Genomic DNA, 23883 nt, shown 5'->3' with positions numbered 1-23883 from the left:
TCCGGTGGTGCGGGGGATGGTCTACGTGGACAGCTTTTATACTCTGTAGCTCCTGGTGGATTTTGCTTCTAATCCCCTTGTGGAGGCTTCCATTTGTGGATGGACATTTTATGGTTACACAACCAATCACATTGCTATAATCTTTTTATATGAACGATCCCCGCTGAGCAGGAAGATGACAGGTCCGTCTCTGCACACTGTGCAGGGACGGACCTGTCAGAGCGCCCCTCTGCCCTATGGGAGATCGGATGGAAAATAGGTTTTTGCCTCAGACACACTTTTTCGGATCGGAGCGAGTTGGATGTCAGCGGACATGTCACTGCTAACATCGGACGCTCCAGAGAGCGTTATGGAGCATCCGTTCAGGTCCACCTCAAAAACTGACAGGCGGACCTGGACGGATCGTCCGTGTGAAAGAGGCCCAATTCCTTTGTTACTACTATGGAAAATTGTTTGTATATACACAGTCCTCAATGTTTGAGCAAACTGAGCACTTGCACTTTATTTTTTTTATTGATCGCTTGCACTATATTTGGGATATTTTATTTCTTTTTAGAGCGTTTAGTATATTGTTCATATTTGCTATCCTATTACTTGTTCCCTTTAGCACCACATATTTGGTATGTACTCACTTGTGACAAATAAAATAAATATAGTCAGTCAATGGGCTCAACAGACCTCTTGGCAAATTCCTCAGGGTGTCTACTTTCCAAAACAGGGTCATGGGGGGGTATTGCCCTGCCATTTTAGCACCTCAAGAAATGATAGGCAGTCAAACTAAAAGCTGCGTAAATTCCAGAGTTCCCTAGTTTGTAGACACTGACTTTTGCGGAAACCAATAAATATACCCTTGACTTTTTTTTTTTTTTTGCTAAAGACATGTGGCTGAATAAGTTTTGGCCTAAAAGTATGACTAAAACTGGAGTTTATTGGATTTTTTTTTAACATTAGAAACCTTTTCAAAATTTTCAGTTTATAAAAAAAAAAAACACCCCACACACACACAGGCAAATACCAGAAGAAATCGACATTTGTTGGAAAAAGTACGCACATTTAGTTTGGGGACAGCATCGCATGAACGTGCAATTACCAGTTAAAGCAGCGCAGTGCCAAATTGTAAAAAGTGCTAGTCATTGAGCAGCGAGTCTTCCGGAGCTAAAGTGGTTAAAAGACCCTACGGCTCATCAGTTTACTGTGAATAATAGGTCTAAAAAGTTTCAAACAAACTTCTTTCATGTTGTCATCATGGGTTATTGTTGGTAAGATTGAGGAAAATAATTTAATCCGTTAGGAATAAGGCTGTACCATAAACTGCAGAAAAAGTGAAGCGCTGTGAATACTTTCCTGATGCACTGTATGCATTTACGTTCACTTTATTGGGTAGCGGAAAAAAACACCACACCCCAACAGCAGAAATTCAAGAGGTAGCCGGATCCCCTGCTGAACACATGGGAGCCGCAGCTTAGCCATTTTAAAAGATGTAGCTCACTTGACAAAGAATGGTGTACTGCAAACTTAGCCTAAAACTAGGTTAAAACACTCATATGCCTACATTTTCATAAATTTGTGGTTTTAAAACCATTTTTTCATGGTGCCAAAAATGCACAAGGTTACACCAAAATAAATCGTCTACACCTTTTTCAAAGTCGCACAGAAGTGCGTTGCATACATGTGAACAGGGTCTGTAGACAATACTGGGATTTCTCGTCGTATATCGTCATGCAACTGCTGAAACAATATATCAGTGCAGGATGGATTTGATTTAAATCGCTAGTAAAAAGGCTTGATTCAAATAATCATTTTTTTTTATTTTAGATATGCTGTTGGGGGGGGTGAACTCACACACGTTATGGCTTTACATATCATAATGGAATCCATTAATAGACATTAAATACCAAATCAAATAGTCAATGGATAGCAACAAAACAGGCAAGGTTCCAATACAGCAATATGAGGCATCTGAACTGTGGGCAAAAGCCTCTACAACAAAATGTGTGGCTCCGGCTCCTGAAGAGCATGCACTGTGTGTTTTTGAAATGTAAAGTTGCACCTAAACTGCAGTTTGGTTTGGGTATTATTATTCCAAATTTTGACCTCAGCATCAGTCTGACTGGACTAAGGGGTGTTCGGCCTGGCCATAGGGGGTGCCATCTCTTCTGGTAGGCATGGAAAGTCTAGTTGGGTGCTCTAAATGTTACTTTCTCTCTGAGCCAGCCCAGTGGGAGTGTCACTCTTGCTGTGTCTTCTGGGAGAGGGTACTTAAGATGCGGATGTCAAGTGGTTCCGGTCCAGAAGTATGTCCTGAACTCCATGGTCTTGGTCCTCATGACCAGCCCCCAGAGGCCCTCATGGCCTGGGGTGTGGATCCATCCAATTTCTGGGTCTCGGGGCTGGCTAGCCCGAGGCGCAGTAACTGGAAGGAGGGTTCCAGGGTGGTCCAGTGCCGTCTTGGTTTTGGAGAGACCCAGCAAGTGAAACGCAACCAGGGGAGGACTCTTCAGAAGAGGGCCACGCACAAGGCTGGCTGCTCAGCAAGAGCCTGGAAGCGAAGCTGGAATGGACACCAGGTGAATCCACACTCGTACAGTATCACCAGACCGGCTGCAAGATACTGGTAGCCTATGAGAGTTTTATCCTTCAGTTACAACCAAGTCTATGAGAGAGCCTTTCCATTCTAAAGTTCTACAACCAAGTCTGTGGCAGAAACTTTGCTTTTTCTGAATCACCTGTGGGTTGCTAAATTCACAAAAAGGGGATTTATCCGATAGTTGTAATATCTAGTTGCGAATGGCTATTCCCTGGATTGCATAGAGAGAGACATTCAAGAGTCAGCAGTTCTAAGAGTACCTGAGCTTTTCTACCTATACCCTCCATTTCCTGATGAGAGACGGTTTTGTTCACTTTTTTTATTTGCAAAAAACGTTGGATCAGGTGTCAGTCTCTACAGTTCATTGGGCCATCTACCTCGGGAAACCCCTAGACGCACACGGGGTCAAGAAGGCAACGGTAAGCCCAAAAATAATCAGCCGCTCCTTCGGGGGTCAGTGATATATTATAGATATCTCTATATCTATCTCTATCTATCCCAACTAGTAGGTACCAAGCAAAACATAGATATAGTGTACAAAGTATGGCTCTCAGCTCCTCGTTACAGGAGCACCATCCATTGATCAACGCATACTGGGAAATTTTTCTGGGGAGTAGAGAAAAGGGGATTACACCGTAGGTGTCAAGAAGGGAAGTAATAAAAAATAAAAAAGAGAGAGAGAAGACAGTAGGAAGGGAGCAAGAGGGAGGGTAAAGAGCTTTGACATGGTCCATAGCTTCAAACTCCCATTGAGGAAGCTGCTCAAGCATGTCAAGTATTCATCCGAGAACCGGAACATATCCCAAAATATAGCCAGCGTGTATCATGTTCCTCTGTCCTGTCCCTAAGGGCAGCTGTCAGGTGTTCCATCTGCTGAATAGCCTTCATCCTGGCAAACCACTGACACCAAAAGGTTGAGATTGCTTCCACATGCTGGGGACGCATGCCCTGGCTGCATTCAGAAGCTGTTTCAGTAAGGATTTACGATATCGCTTACTGGACATCGGGGTCAAATTTAGGAGCACTGCTACTGGGTCGTCAGAGGGAAAATGTCAGTAAGCTTGTAGATCTGCTGCCAAAAAGGAAGCCAGCTTCAGACAATCCCAGAAGATGTGGGAGTAGTGTGCCAGTCTGGGTACCACATCACCATAATGGGCTATGTCCTGGGAATAGTGACACCAGTCCCGATGGAGTCCTGTACCAATGCATCCAGATTTTAAATGTGATCTCCCGATATTTCCTGCACAAGGAAGACTTCTGAGCAATGAAAATTATATGGTTCTTTTGATCCTCTGAATGCCACATTAGGTCTCTCTCCAATTTCCTAAAAAAAAATAAAAAATAAAAAAAAACCCGACACAAAATAGGCTTCAACGGAGAGGGAAAACTGGACATCTCCGATAGCCTGTAGTATCTGCAAAGTTTGTGCAAATTAGATTCGATCAATGGGTGTGGAGAGAAAAATCGTGAGTACCAAGTTCCACTCCAGGATAGGCCAGCTAAAGGGGGGGGTCGGCACTGATTCCTGGTCCAAGGAGACCCATAATTTATGGGTTGAATATCTGCACCAATCCACCACTCCGTTTATATGAACCGCCGTGCAATATAGAGCTGGGTCGGGGAGGCCAACCCCTCCTTTGTGCTTTGGTCGCTGCAAAAGTAATCGCGACCCGCGAAGGCTTACCCTTCGAAACCCAAAATAAACTATTTGGAGCTTAGGGGGGCAAAAAACAAACACTCTGCGGTATCCTAACTGGCAATGCTTGTAAAAGATACAGCAGGTGCAGCATGATGCTCATCTTTAAAACATTGTACCTGCCACACTAAGAAATCGCCAGAGTCTTCCATTTGTCTTGGACTGTGGAAAAAAGATTCAGAAGAGGCTGGAAGTTGTGTTGGAAAATGAGGTGGAGGTTGGATGGAATCTTGATGCAAAAGGTATTGGATAGCTTGAGGAGCCCAGCAGAATGGAAAGTTGCTGCTAAGGCGACCAAGAGCGCTAGGAGTAAGACACATTGAACGCTTACGACTTTTTTTTGCGTACTGCAGATAAAATAGCAAAAATCCAGGCTAGGATAGCTGTCGGCATCCCAAAATGTCGCAAGGTGGCCAAAGGAAAGCCCAATTCACCCTGTCAAATGCTTTTCAGCATCTGTAGATAACAGAATGAATGGAGTGGTAAGAGGTTTGACCATTGCTCTGACATCAATAGTCCTTATTGTGTTGTCCTGAGCTTCTCTGTTGCTGATGAACCAGACCTGATCCAGGGGGATTATACGCTGGATAACTGAACCTAGTCTCTCAGCCAGAATTTTTGTGAACGTGGTCACAATTAAGCAAAGAGATGGACCTCTAACTGGCACAGAGGAGCGGGTCTTTTTCCCGGCTTGGGAATTAGTGATACTTGCCCATAAAAGGTCTGTTGGCATGGTGTGGTTGTCTAGAACTGCATTAAAGGCAGTAACAAAATGGGTTGCTAGAAGCTCCTGAAAGGTTTTGCAAGGGAAAGGTGCTTTCCCCACCAGGGATCCAGCCAGGGTGCTTGCGAGTTCTTCTGTGGAAATAGGTAAAAGAAACTTCATTGCTTCCTCATTGGAGAGGGCAATTTTGCGGCTCCAAGATAGCCATCTATTGCCTCCAATCTGTCTGAGGGCTGGGTCCATGGGAGAGAGGTAGTGAAGGTTATAAAGTGCCACATAAAAAGCACAGAAGGACTCTGCTATGTCCAGGGACTTGAGGATTTTGGTGCCTGTGGGAGTGGACAAGGCTATGATGTATGACAAATTACGTTGGATACGTAGGGTAAGTTCTGACCTGCGCGGCAGCAATCGCCTGTTCTGAGCCCCGGTATAGCTGCCTCGTGCCTCAGCGAGGAAGAAGAGAGAAAGACGAGACTTTAAATGTAAAGACTTATTCATGCTGATATTTAGACTCTTTAATATTCGAAACAAATGAAGTTTTCATATTTAGAATAAGCTGTCAGGTTAGCAAAACAGAGATATCACAACAGAGAGTCAGTTTGTAGTGTACTTTGATTTGCAAAACAATGGGATAAAGCAGTGTTTCTCAAATCCAGTCCTCAGGCCCCCCCAACAGGTCATGTTTTCAGGATTTCCCTCAGATGAAACGGCTGTGGTAATTGCTAAGGCAGTGAAACTGATCAAATCACCTGTGAAAAATAATGGAAAACCTGAAAACATGACCTGTTGGGGGGGCCTGAGGACTGGATTTGAGAAACTCTGGGATAAAGGAAAATTCCTGAACTTTGTTTTAGCTCATGGTTACTGTGAAATTGTGTGAATGAATCAATGCAATGCGTTATGTTGGATTCATTAAATGAGTTTACCGAAAAATGTAAAAACAATGCAGAATATATAGCCTCATGCTACACAACTGAAGAAACGAAATTACTGATGTATCCTTTTTTTTAAAGGATTTTTATCCACCCTGTATCTTTGTGAACAGAGATGAAAGAGGAAGTAAACCCTAATGGGTTTACTTCCTCTTTGTCTCCCTGCAAAAGTAAAGCATAATGGGCTACTATACATTGCATAGTCGCCAATTATGTGTCACTTACCTGACACAGGAGCCAGCGACGTCACCGATGTCCCCTGTAGCGTCCTCCTTCTGGGTATCACTGCTCTGGCCACTCACAGCGCCGGAGCAGCAATGACGTCACTCCCGCGCATGCACACGGGAGCCGCCACTAACAGCATATCACCGTTAGCAGTGGCATGAACAAATCTTGTTATTTTTAATACCAAACTGTATAAAAATAAACCTTCGTAAGGAGCACAACACCACCTACTTTTCTGAATATCTATACATTTGGGCACGAGTTTGGCTCTCTTACGGTGTATGCAGCACCTATTTACTCATTACACTACATTTAGGCTGCTTTCACACTGCAGCGGGAGCGGCGTCGGCGGTAAAGTGCCGCTATTTTTAGCGGCGCTTTACCGTCGTTTTAGCAGCGGTTTGCGGGCGCTAGCGGGGTGGTTTTAACCCCCGCTAGCGGCCGAAAAAGGGTTAAACCTGCACGCAAAGCGCCGCTGCAGCGGCGCTTTGCCGGCGGTATTGCCGCGGTGTCCCATTGATTTCAATGGGTAGGAGCGGTATAAGAGCAGTGAATACACCGCTCCTTCACTGCTCCAAAGATGCGGCTAGCAGGACTTTTTTCCACCGTCCTGCCAGCGCATCGCTCCAGTGTGAAAGCCCTCCGGCTTTCACACTGGAGTTAAAGGGGCCGGTTTTTTTCAGGCGCTACACAGGCGCTATTTTTAGCGCTGTAACGCCTGAATACCGCCCCAGTGTGAAAGCAGCCTTACAGATTCCTTTTAATGCAGGAGTACCTACTTTACATGCCCAGTGCACCGCTGTCTACAGCGCATGCACCGTAGACTGCGATGCCTGTCTTTTTGTAAATATCTTCTAAACCGTGTAGGTTTAGGAGATATTTCTTGGACCTACAGGTAAGCCTTAATCTAGGCTTACCTGTAGGTCAAAGTGGTTTGTAAGGGTTTACAACCACTTTAACCACTTGCCGACCGCCGCACGACGATGTACGTCGACAGAATGGCACGGGCAGGCATATTGGCGTACATGTACGTCCCTGCCTTCCCGCGGGTCGGGGGCCCGATCGGGCCCCCGCCCGGTGCCCGCGGCGGTCGGTATTCGTTCGGGAGCGATCCCGGACGAGGGGACGGCCATTCATTCATGGCCACCCCCTCGCGATCGCTCCCGACGAATGAAAATGCTCCGTGACATCACTTCCTCTCCTGTAATGTAAACACAGGAGAGGAAGTGATGTAATCTCTCCTCCGTGTCGGTATTTTTCGTTCCGACACCGAGGAGAGAGGATCGGTGAGTTGCACCAACACGACACCACACAGTAGAACATGCCAGGCACACTCACACCCCCCCGATCACCCCCCCAATTACCCCTGCCCCCCAGTCACAGTGACACCAATGTCATTTTTTTTTTTTGCATTGGTGTCATTTGTGACTGTAATAACTGTTAAGGCAGTTAGGGTTAGCCCCCTTTAGTTCTAATGTACCCCCCTAACCCCCCCAATAAAGGTTTAGCCCCGTGATCACCCCCCGTCGCCAGTGTCACTAAGGCTGGGTTCACATTGCAGCGGTTTATGAGAACGAATGTGATTCGCACCGCACTGCAGTGCAAATCACATCCGATCTCTGTGCGATTCGAGTTCAGCCATTCGCCGCACCCGCCACACCCGCCGCAAATTCGCACGGGACCCTTTTTTGGTCCGCAGCAGAATCGGATCGCATGGGTGTTCACACCATGCGATCCGAGTTTGCAGATCGCACTGCGATATGCGAACTGATCTGGGGGTGTCATTAACATTTCACTGACCCTCCCAGCAGTTCGCATAGGGCAGTGTGAACTGCCGCCGGGAGGCATGCGATGCGGGAACCCGCCGCGCATTCGTGGCGTTCCCACATCGCTCCAGTGTGAACCCAGCCTAATAAGCGATCATTTTTCTGATCGCTGTATTAGTGTCACAGGTGACGCTAGTTAGGCAGGTAGGTATTTAGGTTCGCCGCAGCTTTTTATAGCGCCAGGGACCCCCATATACTACCGCATAAAGCCCCCTGATTGCCCCCTAGTTAACCCTTTCACCAGTGATCACCATATAACTGTTACAGGTGACGCTGGTTGGTTAGTTTTTTTTTATAGTTTCAGGGCACCCGCCATTTATTACCTAGTCTCACTAGTGTACCCCTAAATTTAGGGGTGTCTACTTTCCAAAATGAGGTCATTTGGGGGGGGGTTTGTGCCATCTTGGCATTTTATGGCCTTCAAAACTGTAACGCCCTTAGAAAGCCTGAAGGCGGTGCTTGGTTTTCGGGGCCCCGTACGCGGCTAGGCTCCCAAAAAGTCCCACATATGTGGTATCCCCGTACTCAGGAGAAGCAGCAGAATTTATTTTGGGGTGTCATTTCACATATGCCCATGGCATGCGTGAGCAATATATCATTTAGTGACAACTTTGTGTAAAAAAAAAATTAAATTTTTTTTGTCATTATTCAATCGCTTGAGGCAAAAAAATAAAATATTCAATGGGCTCAACATGCCTCTTATCAATTTCCTTAGGGGGTCTACTTTCCAAAATGGGGTCATTTGGGGGGGGGTTTTGTACTGCCCTGCCATTTTAGCACCTCAAGAAATGAGATAGGCAGTCGTAAACTAAAAGCTGCGTAAATTCCAGAAAACGTACCTTAGTTTGTATATGTGACAACTTTTGCGCAAACCAATAAATATACAATTATTGACTTTTTTTTACCAAAGACATGTGGCTGAATACATTTTGGCCTAAATGTATGACTAAAATTGAGTTTATTGGATTTTTCTAATAACAAAAAGTAGAAAATATCATTTTTTTTCAAAATTTGCGCTCTTTTTACGTTTATATCGCAAAAAATAAAAATCGCAGAGGCAATCAAATACCATCAAAAGAAAGCTCTATTTGTGGGAAGAAAAGGACGCAAATTTTGTTTGAGTACAACATTGCATGACCGCGCAATTACCAGTTAAAGCAGCGCAGTGCCAAATTGTAAAAAGACCTCTGGTCATTTACCAGCAAAATGGTCCGGTCTGAAAGTGGTTAAAGACTGCACAAACTAACTCCTGAGCTACCTTTCAAATGTTAAGCCAAAGTTGTGTGAATCCAAAAAATATGTAAAAGCTGCTGCTAGCATCAGTATGTGTTCCCACATAAGCAAATACTACGCACCAACAATTTGCACAGCACTTTACAACATGAGGGCAGACAGTACAGATACAATTCAATGCAGAAGGAACCAGAGAGCCCTGTTCGTTAGAGCTTACACTCTACATGCATACAAATAGACCAAATAAATAAGTGTACTGTAAATCTTAGTTGCTAAAATTAGAGCTTTAAGATTAAAGCGGCGTTCCGCCGGGGGGGGGGGGGGGGGAGAAAAAATAAATAAAAAAGAAAAAAAAATCAGCAGCTACAAATACTGCAGCTGCTGACTTTGAATATAAAAAGGACACTTACTTGTCCAGGGAGCTTGCGATGTGCGAACCCGACCTATCCCTCAGCTCTGGGTGCAGGGGCCAGCATCCTTAATAAGGGAAACAGGAAGTGAAGCCTTGTAGCTTCACGACCTGGGTTTCCTACTGCTCATGTCACGCTGCGCTTTCTGAATGGTCCCGGCTGTCTTCTGTGACCTGTGTCTCCCCCAAAGGGCAGTGGGGTGTAGGGGCCGGACATTATGTAGTTCGCTGCACAGAGTGCAGCAATCTTTTCCTGGAAGTGGGAGCAGATACCTGGATTTGACAGGCATCCTCTCCCCCTTGAAAAGGGTGACAAAATGTGGCACTGGAGGGGGGAATCTGATCCACAGAAATTCAATTTCTGGGTGGAACTTGCCTTTAATCATTAAGAATCAAAATCGCGATTCTACCCCCTCCCAATCTTAACCACTTAAGGAATGGGCCCATCTTGCAAAACTTTTTTTTTTTAAACAAAAAATATTACATATACATACATTTTTACGTTTGGGGGTTCCCTAGAGAATAAAATGGCGGTCATTGCAATACTACTGTCAGACCGTATTTGTGCAGTGGTCTTACAAGCGCACTTTTTTTGAAAAAATAAATTTTTAAATTAAAAAACTAGTAGAGCAATAAAGTTATCCCTTTTTTTTTTATATTGTGAAAGATAATGTTACGCCGAGTAAATTGATACCCAACATGTCAACCTTCAAGCCCGCTCTTGGAATAGCGACAAATTTTTACCCTTAAAAATCTCCATAAGCGCGCAAAAAAAAAAAAAATTTCTATAGGTTGCATATTTTGAGTTACAGAGGAGAGCTAGAATTATTGCTCATGCTTCAAAGATCGTGGCAATACCTCACGTGTGGTTTGAACACCTTTTCATATACGGGCGCTACTCAAGTATGCGTTTGCTTCTGCACGCAAGCTCGGTGGGACAAGGTACGTTTACATTACCTTTTACCTTATCAGATAAATAATAGCAGCACAGTTTTTTTTTTTTTTTTTTTTTTTTTTTTTAAATCTTCATGCTTTGAATGCATAAAAAAAAAAAAAAAAAAAAAAAAAAAACCCCAACCTTCAGCCTTTACAATCACTTAAGTCAGGGCTCGACAAACCCCAGGCGCCAATGCGACCAGAAATCGCGACCTGGCGCCTAAGCTGCCACCAGCCCACTCACTATCGATGCCCCAGACATGCAGCAGCATTAACACTGACTGCCGTCCTCCCCCTCCTTCACACTCTGCAGCACCACCCTGTGTGTGAAACTGACACGCAATGGAGAGAGGAGGATCTGTCAGCCTGATGTCGGGTTGGGCGGGACCTGGCCGGGGTGGGGGCGGGACCCAGCAAGCTATCAAACACCAGCCAATGGGATCTGGGCGGGCCGCTACGTGTATGTGGCCCGCCCCTTTTCTTAAGCTGCCCAATCGTTGGCTGGTGTTTGATAGCTGCTGAGTCCCGCCCACCCCGACATCAGGCTGAAATCTGGCATATCCACCTCTCTGTTGCTTGTCAGTTTCACACCCCAGCAGGGTCCCGCCAGCTCCTCTGTTACATTTCAGTAACAGAGTGCTCCGTGTGAAACCTGCCAGTGCCAATCAGTGCCACCGCCAATCAGTGCCACCTGCTAGTGCCAATCAGTGCCACCTCCAATACCACCTGCCACCACCAACCAGTGCCACCTCCAATCAGTGCCACCTGCCACCGCCAATCAGTGCCAGTGCCAACCAGTGGCACCTGCCAGTGCCACCACCAATCAGTGCCACCTGCCAATCAGTGCCACCTCCAACCACCACCCAGTGCCACCTGCCACCACGCAGTGGCAATCAGTGCCACCTGCCAGTGCCACCACCTACCAATGCCACCACCAACCAGTGCCACCTGCCAATGCCAACCAGTGCCACTGCCAACCAATGCCACCTGCCAACACCAACCAGTGCCACCTCCAATCAGTGCCATCTGCCAGTGACAACTAGTGTCATCGCCAACCAGGGCCACCTGCCATCACCAACCAGGGCCACCTGCCAGTGCCAATAGTGCCACCTGCCAGTGCCATCTGGCAGTTCCACGTGCCTTCCAGTGGCAACCAGTGCCACCTGCCAGTGCCAGCCAGTTCCATCTGTTGCCAGCCTTACTCTTTCTGGTCAGCCCATACCCCTGATGTAACAGCGTTTCAATGGAGTTATTGACTGGGTGCTCCATTGTGAGTTAGGGATAGGGGGTGAAAATGAGTGGCCTTACCCCGGGAGCTGAAAAAAAAATGGCTCCTAACTTTAACTGGCTCCTAAATTCAAAGCAAATTTGTCAACCCCTGACTTAGGTTTTCTTTGCTGTCCGACACTGTTAGGCAGAACTCACCTCAATGTCAGTTCCCATTAGCAGCAGGACAAAGAGGGAAATGATTTTCCCCAGGACAGCAACAGAGGTCAAAAATTGCAAAAAAAAAAAAAAAAAAAGAAGGTTGATTGAGTTGGGCTTGAATACACCTTTTATAAGAGACATAGGAGGCAACATTGCTGGCCTAAATTTGCCTGGCCATGTCCAGCATCAATACCAGACAGACAAGGAACAATCTGAAAAAGGGGAGATCAGTAATGGCGAGCTGTTCAGGTGACAGGGGTACCTTTACTACATGCAGCAGACAAGCCAAACCAGGAAGTAGAAAACAAACAAGTCAATTACAGTCCATATGTTAATCATGACTAACACTTCACATCTGACAGCAGGTTTGACAAGGAAATATATTTGTTAAAAAATAAAACTACGCAGAAAAATAATCCATAAAAAAAAAAAAAAAAAAAAAAAAAAGGAAAAACAAATTCTCAAACACTTACATGAAATGCTTGAAGTTTAATGTAGGTTAAGAACAGCCAGCTTACAACAACAATGTATCCATATATAATTATAGTTACACAGAGCCCCTCCCCTTATACATGGGCTTTGCTCAAATCAACACTATAGATATAGTATCAATTAACCTTCTAATTGTCCAATTAAACTGCAAAACAAATCTTTACATTTCTATCAGGCTGCATAGCACAAAAATAGGCTTGCGCGCTAGATGGTTCAAATACCGGATGTCATACAGACCGGTGTTGGACAAGGAGCTGACGCTTCCAAAGAAATGACAACTTTAGACATATTTTTGGTCAGTGGAAATACATGAAAGCATATTACGGTCCCTAGACTGGGCTCACTAAAAGGGCACACATCCAGCATTAGGCATATCTTGGCATTCACTTTTAAATGGCTCCAGAATAAAAGCAAAAAGGAGTAACAGACCAACCTCTGCATGGTTTTATTAATATAAATAAATAAAAAGGGGAGGGGGGTCAGATGAAGTCTTCATACACATAACTGAATGGAGCCTACGCAATGTTGCCGGGACCCACTGCCGCCACATGCAGCCACCTATTGAGATGCATTAGAAGAGACAGCTGTACACAGTTGTGCACCAAGCATTGCGTAAAGCACTCACACAAGCACAGAACCACTGATGGTGTGCATTTGGAGCATATACCATTATGTTATTTTAGACCCAGTAATGTACACGCTTCTCTTTGCAGTGCAAGCAGATCATGGGTGGTGAGAGGGGCCAGCAGGGTGCTGTAAATACCTTCCAGAAAACATTCGGGCACCCTACCTCAGTACTACGCTCAAGAACCCTCAGCCCTGATGTCATCAGTGGGATGGCCCTTGGAAGGAGTTATGCAAATATTTAAATGACTTGATGGGTGGATGTCAGTCTGGAGCTGCAGAAGATACTAGGCAGACTGTTTTTGCATGCCAGGTGATCATGTGATGTGGAGTTGTCACGATTGAAAGAATAGAGATCCAATGATTGAAAGGGGAAGGCCAGGAAAAGTGTTAGATGATGCTGGATGTCCTCCAGTCAGGCCCTGGCTTGCTACAGCTTGTAATTTACACTGAGAAGCGCATAGTGTGCAGTGAACTCAGAGTAATGATTTTCTGTACAGGGGAGGAGGCTGTACACGAGTAAAAGGTAGGGATGGGGGTTCTGTTTTATTTTTACAGGGAAAAAAAAAAAAAAAATACAAATATTATGACTCTCCCTCTATTGTGTCCTGATGACCAATGTCTCTGGAAAGTGAGAAAATCATCAGAACAGGACAAGAGAGGAAACACACAGTAATGTACAACAGTGCAATGTGGTGCCAAACCACTGAGTGCACCCACAGGACAACACATTATGGCGTGCTTCCAAAAATGTTGCTCGGATGATTTTTGGTTTGTTGTGATGCTTTGGGCAGTCAATACAATTGAACAGGCTTCACTACGACAGCGTTCATTAACGGGCCTGTGATTAACGCACCGCGGTGGACCAGGCTGGCATGAAGTGCTCAGAGTATATTTTTAGATTTTTACTTAGGGAAATTTCTCTAATACGACACAGACAGGAAGATAATGACCAGGATCCTAACCATTTCCTACTGAGAGAGAAGACACACACATATTCACAGACACAGCGCGATCGGTGCCCGGGCACACAGACACAGCGCGATCGGTGCCCGGGCACAGCGCGATCGGTGCCCGGGCACAGCGCGATCGGTGCCCGGGCACAGCGCGATCGGTGCCCGGGCACACAGACACAGCGCGATCGGTGCCCAGGCACACAGACACAGCGCGATCGGTGCCCGGGCACACAGACACAGCGCGATCGGTGCCCGGGCACACAGACACAGGGATCGGTGCCCGGGCACACAGACACAGGGATCGGTGCCCGGGCACACAGACACAGGGATCGGTGCCCGGGCACACAGACACAGGGATCGGTGCCCGGGCACACAGGGATCGGTGCCAGGCACACAGACATGGAGCGGAGTGTCAGTCTCTTACCTGCACCTGTTTCAGGAAGTGGAGCGGCCTGGACACAGCCCAGCGTCAGGCAGAAGCAGAGCGCCAGGCTCGGGAAGGACCCTCGGAGCCGCCCCATTCCTCCACTCGCTCCTCTCGGTGTCCTCCCAGGGGAGGGGGTCCCAGCTGTGCCCCTGAGCCCGCTAAACAAATCCCGACAATTTCTGTCACTGCAGCCCGCCGCCGTCTGCCAGCTTCCCCCAGAGCCTCCTCCCGGGCCTAGTCACCTGCGCCACACCGCGCTCTCTCATAGTTCACCAGGCCGCCGAGTCCTCCGCACACAGCGCCGCAATCTCCCGGCCAGGCAGCTTCACCACACAGCAGCCGCCATGTTCCCTGACACTGCCGCGGCTAAAGGCGGGAGCAAACAATCCCCAATTTCCAATTGGCAGAGGTCACTTCCAATAGAGACACAAATGTCCCAGTCTCCTGGCCAATGGTTGTCCAGGCCTCGGAATGTAGGCGTGACTTGCCTGTCAAGGTGAGTGCGATGACATCACTGGAAGAGAAGGCAGAAATGATGATCGCTGAGCAGTGTGCGGGGAGAGGATTGCTGCGCAGTGACCCCATCCATATTCCTGTGTGTGCTCTCTCCTCTGTGTGTGTGCTCTCTCCTGTGTGTGCGCGCTCTCTCCTGTGTGTGTGCGCTCTCTCCTGTGTGTGTGCGCTCTCTCCTGTGTGTGTGTGCGCTCTCTCCTGTGTGTGTGTGCGCTCTCTCCTGTGTGTGTGCGCTCTCTCCTGTGTGTGTGCGCTCTCTCCTGTGTGTGCGCGCTCTCTCCTGTGTGTGCGCTCTCTCCTGTGTGTGTGTGCGCTCTCTCCTGTGTGTGTGTGCGCTCTCTCCTGTGTGCGCTCTCTCCTGTGTGTGCTCTCTCCTGTGTGTGTGTGTGCGCGCTCTCTCCTGTGTGTGTGTGTGCGCTCTCTCCTGTGTGTGTGTGTGCGCTCTCTCCTGTGTGTGTGTGCGCGCTCTCTCCTGTGTGTGTGTGCGCGCTCTCTCCTGTGTGTGCGTGCGCGCTCTCTCCTGTGCGTGCGCTCTCTCCTGTGTGTGTGCGCTCTCTCCTCTGTGTGTGCGCTCTCTCCTCTGTGTGTGCGCTCTCTCCTGTGTGTGTGTGTGTGTGTGCGCTCTCTCCTGTGTGTGTGCGCTCTCTCCTGTGTGTGTGCGCTCTCTCCTGTGTGTGTGCGCTCTCTCCTGTGTGTGTGCGCTCTCTCCTATGTGTGTGCGCTCTCTCCTATGTGTGTGCGCTCTCTCCTATGTGTGTGCGCTCTCTCCTGTGTGTGTGCGCTCTCTCCTGTGTGTGTGTGCGCACTCTCCTGTGTGTGTGCGCACTCTCTCCTTTGTGTACGCTCTCTCCACCTGCTCTGAGATATACAATAAATAGCTACTGGACTCAAAATCAGTTTACTGTATCAGATCAGGGAGCAATTGCGATTGGTTGCCAGAGGTTACAGTATATCATTACTGCTTATTGACTGGTTGCTAGAGGTTACAGCACACCTATGGCTCACTGATTAGTTGCTAGAGGTTACAACACATGATTTGTGCTTGTTGATTAGTTGCTAGAGATTGCTTTACAGTAATACTGCCCACTGATTGGTTGCTAGAGGTTACAGCACACCATCTCCTCACTGCCTGCACACAATGGACTGGGGTGGTGACTGGACCCATCAATAGACAGAAAACTCCAAGGGATCCTAGAACTCTGCGGATCAGTGGCAGTATTGGGGGAGGGAAGGGGAGGTTGTGACCAATGGCAATGCTGATTTTTTTTTTTTTTACTGACTACCAATATAAAGAGGAGTTTCAACACTGGCCACCAATGTAATAGGGGTGTACACTGACCACTAATGTAATAGAAGCATTCACAGTAACCACCAATGTAAGGAGGGATTTACACTGACCACTAATGTAAGGGGAGCATTCACACTGGCCAAGAGTGTGAATGAAAGTATTCTACACCAAGCCTCAATGTAATGAGAAGATTTAGCCTGCGTTCACATGTGTGTGTTGGGAACACATGCAAAATCGCTTTCCTGACACCACAGAAATGTGCTGCTCTTTAGCAGATACATAGCAGTGCCTCTGCACCCCCAAACCTCCCCCATCCTCTCCACTCCAACCCTCCCCCCTTTAACTCTACCTGCCTCCTCTGCTTAACTTTGCACCCACCTTCCTTACCTCCATAAATCCCCTCCTTGCTCATCTGTGCACCCCAAGCTGTAATTCCTTCTCTACCTACCTCTACACACCCCACATTGGGCCCCCCAACAATGCAGGGCCCAGGGCAGCTGCCCCTTTTGCCCTGCCTTAAAGACGGCCCTGGCTCGCTCCTGTGTGTGCGTGTGCGCTCTCTCCTGTGTGCACTCTCCTTTGTGTACTCTCTCTCCTGTGTGTGTAAGCTCTCTCCTGTGTGTGTGCTCTCTCTCTCCTCTGTGTGTGTACTCCTCTGTGTGCTCTCTCTCCTCTGTGTGTTCTCTATGTGTATTTGTGTGTACTCCTCTATAAGTACTCCTCTATGTTTACTCACATCAGCATCCCCATAAGAGGTCTTCTCACATCAGGGTACCATCAGAGTCCTAAATTTCACATGGGTCCCCATCAGAGTCCATCCTTACATCAGCATCCCCAAAAGGGTTCTCCTCACATCAGGGTACCATCAGAGTTCATCCTTTCTTACAGGTCCCCTTTAGAGTCCCTGTTTACATCAGTGTCCCCATAAGAGTTCCCTCTTACATCAGAGGCCACCTTAGATTCCCACAATTACATCAGGGGCCTCATTAAAGTTCTTCCTCACATCAGCATCCCCATAAGAGTTACTACATCAGGGTACCATCAGAGTCCATCCTTTAAAGTGGGTCCCCAAAAAGAGTCCCTCTTTACATTAGTGTCCCCATAAGACTCCCTTCTTACATCAGATTCCACCTCAGATTCCCCCCCCCCCATTACATTTAGGTCCTCATTAAAGATCTCCCTCACATCAGCATCCCCAAAAGAGTTCCTCTCACATCAGGGTACCATGAGAGTCCTTCCACTCATATGGGTCCCCATCAGGGACCGTACTTACTTCAGCATCCCCCATAAAAGCCCCCCCCCCCCCCCCACATCAGGGTACCATCAGAGTTCATCATTTCTTATGGGTCCCCATCAGAGTCCCTGTTTACATCAGTGTCCCTATAAAAGCTCTTTCCTACATAAGAGGCCATCTCAGATTCCCCCCCGTTACATCAGGGACCTCATTAAAGTCCTCCTTCACATCACCATCCCCCATAAGAGTTGCTCTTACATCAGAGTCCATCCTTTCTTATGGGTCCCCATCAAAGTCCCTGTTTATATCAGTGTCCATATAAGAGCACTTTCCTACATAAGAGGCCACCTCAGATTTCCCCCGTTACATCAGGGACCTCATTAAAGTCCTCCCTCACATCAGAGTTCCCTCACATAAGAGTTTCCCTCACATCAGAGTCCTTCATTACATCTGGGTCCCCATCAGAATGCCCTCTTTATATCTGAAGCCCCATCAGAGTCTTTTCTTTCATCTGGGTCCCCATCAGAGTCCCCCCTTACATCTGGATCTTCATCAGAATCTGCCCTTACATTTAGTGGGCCAAATAAAATCTAGGAGCAGGTTAGATGGGGTCGCAGGCCATAGATCTAAACCCGTGGTCTAGTGGGTAGGGGAAATGGCTGTAATACTTTCCTTATTCCTCACTACCCTGGTTGCTGGTGCTTATCTCTCCACCGCTCCAGGTTGTGGGCAGGGACTTGCTGTCCTACTATACAATGCAGGACTATTGGCCCTGCGTTACATGTGATGACATCAGCGAGTGCCTTAGTGAACTTGTTTCAGGGACTGGTCACACAGCATGGTGGAAGCTTGCTGCTGTATGGTAAAAGGTAAATAATAAAGTTCCTCAACCCTCAAACCATATGCGCTATTAACCCTTGCAGTGAAGAGAGCTGCCACTACAAGGGTACTTTTTTCTGGTGCCCAGAGTTGGCCTTTAAAATGGACCTAACATGAAAGCACAAGGCTCATTTACCTTTTAGCCCTCACCCTCCAAATAAAAACGAAGCAATCAAAAAACTGCTAACGGAAAGCAACAGTTTTTATTTGGAGGGTGGGGCTGAAAGGTAAATGGGCCATGTGTTTACATGTAAGGTCCATTTTAAAAAAAACTTCAGAAGACAATTGTGAAGATAGAATAAAAACGTATATTTCTGGATTTGAACACTTCCTATTAGTATCAGAGATGTCATTTTGCCTCACTGCAGGGTCCTAAGAAAGCTGAGATCCCAAATGTCACAAGATGACGCTGAGCAGGGGCCTTCATTATATGGGGTCCTTATGCTGGCCATACATTATACAAAAAATCGGGCAAACCCAATTTAAAAAACGAACATTCGGCCTAGATCGCAACCAATCCTTGCCATCATGTAATGACCGATAAATTGTTCAGTGGACATAAATAAATACATTTTATGTTTGTTTGTTTTTTTACATATAACTAGTGCAGATAGGTTGGACAGAAAACAAACCTTTCAATTTATCGTTTGTTGTGTTACGTAATGTTACATTATAATAGTAAATGTACATTATATGACATTATCATATTTAATATAACTATATACGAGGGGTCTTCAAAAAGTTTCCGCACTTTAATATATATAATAGAGTTTTAAAAAGCCTGTAAACCTTTTGAAGAACCTAGATATATATATCTACACAATAAAACCTTGGATTGCAAGCATAATTCGTTCCAGATACATGCTTGTAATCCAAAGCACTTGTATATCAAAGCAAATTTCCCCATAAGAAATAATGGAAACTCAAATGATTCATTCCACCCCCGTTTATTCATAGGTCCTTCCGTTTATAGTACATATAAAAATAATATAGCAATGTGAAAGGTTATGTATCCACAAAATGTCCATCCACAAATGGAAGCCTCCACAAGGGGATTCGAATAAAAATCCAGCAGGAGCTACAGAGTATAAAAAAGAAAGAAGAGAGGCTCCTCTAAGTGTAGCAATATGTTGATAAATGTTGTACCTTCATTAAATGTAACCACATTACTACACTTACAGGCACCTCTCTTCTCTTTTACTCAGTTGTGATGTGACGCTACTTGTATATCAAGACATCGCTTGTATATCGAGTCAAAATCTATTTAAAAATGTGCTTGTCTTGCAAAATGCTCTAAAATCAAGTTACTCTCAAACCAAGGTTTTACTGTGTGAGTGTGTGTGTGTGCAGGCCCGGACTGGCCATAGGGCAGACCGGGCCTGTCCTTGGCCTGTTGATCAGACCGCACAGCAGGAGGTAAGCGGCGATCGCGGCCTGAACATGGGCAACACAGGCCGCGGCCGCCGCTCGCCTGCCGCTAAACGGCCGTGCCTGTGTCATCTCTGGCGGCTGCATGGGCTGTGCTGTGTGTCTTTCTCACACACAGCTCAGCCTCAGAGCCGCGCTGACAGTTCCGCTCTCCTCCTCCAGCCGTGGGCGTCCGCACGGTGGGGAGAGCTGCAGGCTGCTGTCAGGATATTCCCCCTTCGCTCCCCCTCCCCTTCTCATGTCGGCAGCAGGGGAAGAGAAGGCTTTCTTGTCTGTCCGTTTTTCTCTCCCTATTGGCTACAAAAGAGGGCCAATCAAAAGCAGCTAAAGGTGCATCATGGGAAATGTAGTCCCAGAGATAGGTGGCCCAATTGTTATCAGCAGGGAGCAGACTACAGTCCCCAGCAAGCACTCTGCTGGGGGGAAAAGAAAACCAGGAAACAAGCTGAGGAGTGCTTGTAGCAGCTACTAAAGGAGACATGGAAAATGAAAGAGAGGACTGTGCTGGGGAACGAATATTCCCAGCACCACCAGAGAGAGTCACATTGTACCGCACCACCAGAGAGAGTCACACTGTACTGCACCACCAGAGAGAGTCACATTGTACCGCACCACCAGAGAGTCACACTGTACAGCACCACCAGAGAGAGTCACATTGCACCGCACCACCAGAGAGTCACACTGTACTGCACCACCAGAGAGAGAGCAACGCTGTACCCGCACCACCAAAGAGTCACACTGTACCGTACCACCAGAGAGACCCATGCTGTACCCGCACCACCAGAGAGAAAGCCACACTGTACCCACACCACCAGAGAGTCACACTGTACCGTACCACCAGAGAGAAAGCCACGCTGTACCCGCACCACCATAGAGTCACACTGTACCGTACCACCAGAGAGAGAGCCACGCTGTACCCGCACCACCAGAGAGAAAGCCGCGCTGTACCCGCACCACCAGAGAGAAAGCCACGCTGTACCCGCACCACCATAGAGTCACACTGTACCGTACCACCAGAGAGAGAGCCACGCTGTACCCGCACCACCAGAGAGAAAGCCGCGCTGTACCCGCACCACCAGAGAGAAAGCCACGCTGTACCCGCACCACCATAGAGTCACACTGTACCGTACCACCAGAGAGAGAGCCACGCTGTACCCGCACCACCAGAGAGAAAGCCACACTGTACCCGCACCACCAGAGAGAGAGCCACACTGTACCCGCACCACCAGAGAGAGAGCCACGCTGTACCCGCACCACCAGAGAGAAAGCCACACTGTACCGCACCACCAGAGAGCCACACTGTACCCGCACCACCAGAGAGAGAGCCACGCTGTACCCGCACCACCAGAGAGCCACACTGTACCCACACCACCAGAGAGAGAGTCATGCTGTACCTGCACCACCAGAGAGAGCCATGCTGTACCCACACCACCAGAGAGAGAGCCACGCTGTACCCGCACCACCAGAGAGAGCCACGCTGTACCCGCACCACCAGAAAGAGAGCAGGTCAGTGTCACTGGGCCATGTGGGCACAATAGGAGACAGACTTATATGGCCACAATAGGACTTGGACACTGTAATATAAAGGGGACTGCACTGTAATCATTGCAGTGCCCCGTTATAGTGCAGTTCACTTTATATCACCAGCCACCCCTACGAATGTCTAATGACCCCCCCGGTCCCTGGAAAAGTTGGCTGCTCAGTCTAAAATGCCCGGGCCTATATTTTGTCCCAGTCCGGGCCTGTGTGTGTGTGTGTATATATGTATATATATATATATATATATATATATATATATATATATATATATATATGAGAGAGAGAAAGAGAGATATACAGTATCTCACAAAAGTGAGTACACCCCTCATATTTTTGTAAATATTTTGTTATCTTTTCATGTGACAACCCTGAAGAAGTTACACTTTTGCTACAATATAAAGTAATGAGTGTACAGCTTGTATAACAGTGCAAATTTGTTGTCCCCTCAAAATAACTCAACACACAACCATTAATGTCTAAACGGCTGGCAACAAAAGTGAGTACGCCCCTAAGTGAAAATGTCCAAATTTGGTGCAAAGTGTCAATATTTTGTGTGGTCACCATTATTCTCCAGCACTGCCTTAACCCTCTTGGACATGAAGTTCACCAGAGCTTCACAGGTTGCCACTGGAGTCCTCTTCCACTCCTCCATGATGACATCACGGAGCTGGTGGATGTTAGACACTTTGCGCTCCTCCATCTTCTGTTTGAGGGTGCCCCACAGATGCTCAATAGGGTTTAGGTCTGGAGACATGCTTGGTCAGTCCATCACCTTTACCTTCAGCTTCTTTGGCAAGGCAGTGGTTGTCTTGGAGGTTTGTTTGGGGTCAATATCATGTTGGAATACTGCCCTGCGACCCCGTCTCTTAAGGCAGGGGATTATGCTCTGCTTCAGTATGTCACAGTACATGTTGGCATTCATGGTTTCCTCCATGAACTGTAGCTCCCCAGTGTCGGCAGCACTCATGCAGCCCCAGACCATGACACTTCCACCATCATGCTTGAGTGCAGGCATGACACACTTGTCTTTGTACTCCTCACCTGGTTGCCACCACTCATTCTTGACACCATCCGAACCAAATAAGTTTATCTTGGTCTCATCAGACCACAGGACATGGTTCCAGTAATCCATGCCCTTAGTCTGCTTGTCTTCAGCAAGGTGTTTTCGGGCTTTCTTGTGGCTACTAGTGATGGCCGAACGGTTCGCCCGGCGGTCGTTTCGCGGCGAATTTCCGACTTTCGCCGTCCGCGGGTTCGAACGCCTTTTTCCGTCGTTCGCCCCGGCGGACTTACGTGTTTAATGTATACAAGAACTTTAACCTTTCGTGACACGTTTATCATGTGTTACAGGACAACCAATTGAGACATGACAGCTCATGGACACTTGGACATTCCCCCTAACCTATAAATACACCCGATCCGGTGGCCATTTTACATTCTTTCTTCTGTCACTGTAGGGAAAGGATCCTGTGTGGAGTAGGGACAGAGAAAACGCTAGCTATTTGGTACACAAAAGTTCTTTTCAGGACTGGTATAGGTGTTAGGTCAGCAGCCTGAGTTTCTTTTGTCAGTTTAGATAAAGGGACAGAGCGCTGTATGCTGCTATTTTAGGGACAGCTCAGCCAGATTAGTCTTTCTTCATCATCATCATCATCATCATCATTAGCTGTTACTATCAGGTCCACAAAAGAGCTGTTCCAGCTAATCGTTCCAGCCTACTCTTTTTTGCCAATTTGTATAGGGACAGGCAGGAAGCAGTGTGTCAGGCAGTGAGGATAATTTTAAAGACTTGCTGTTACTATTAGTTCCACAAAGGTTCTTTTCAGGACTGGTATCAGTGGTACGGTAATAGGCTTGTACACGTATAATATTCTTTCTTCCAAATATAGAAAGAATATTATACTTGACTGCTGCCCTTCTGCTGCAGTCTGCTAATCATTCACAACTCACTTGTTCCACAAAGCTCTTTATCAGGACTGGTAACTTGGTCTGTCTAGGGTGCTACGGTACATAGGCTTGGGTGCGGTACAGTCTGCTGTTCTGTAAGGACCGCTATCGGTCCACAATACATAGGGTTGCCGTGCACTACTGCTGACCGCTGCCCTATACTGCAGCAGTCCTTCATTGGTATAGGGACTGACGTACAGTCTGCTAATCACTAACACACAACCTGCTTGGTCCACAAAAGTTCTTATAAGGACTGGTAACTTGGTATAGGGTGCTACGGTACATAGGCCTGAGTGCGTTACAGTCTGCTGTTCTGTAAGGACCGCTATCGGTCCACAATACATAGGGTTGCCGTGCACTACTGCTGACCGCTGCCCTATACTGCAGCAGTCCTTCAGCGGTATAGGGACTGACGCACAGTCTGCTAAACACTAACACACAACCTGCTTGGTCCACAAAAGTTTTTATAAGGACTGGTAACTTGGTATAGGGTGCTACGGTACATAGGCCTGAGTGCAGTACAGTCTGCTGTTCTGTAAGGACCGCTATCGGTCCACAAT

The 23883-nt window shown here is 47.2% G+C and overlaps 1 protein-coding gene across 1 annotated transcript in view; it reads right to left on the bottom strand.

Moving 5' to 3' along the window:
• Window positions 1–14969, bottom strand: part of LMTK2 (lemur tyrosine kinase 2) — a 147231-nt gene extending 132262 nt beyond the window's left edge. Inside the window, exon 1 of the mRNA XM_077449038.1 lies at window positions 14493–14969. Coding sequence (XP_077305164.1) covers window positions 14493–14589 — 97 coding nt within the window. The 5' untranslated portion in view covers window positions 14590–14969. The remainder of the gene's footprint in view (window positions 1–14492) is intronic.
• Window positions 14970–23883: the final 8914 nt, after the last annotated feature.

Source organism: Lithobates pipiens, unplaced genomic scaffold (assembly GCF_037356315.1).
Source record: "Lithobates pipiens isolate NorthernLeopardFrog02 unplaced genomic scaffold, aLitPip1_a1.2 Scaffold_22, whole genome shotgun sequence".
Taxonomy (NCBI): domain Eukaryota; kingdom Metazoa; phylum Chordata; class Amphibia; order Anura; family Ranidae; genus Lithobates; species Lithobates pipiens.
Note: the sequence above shows the minus strand (reverse complement) of the source record. Positions and strands in the feature narration are given on the sequence as shown.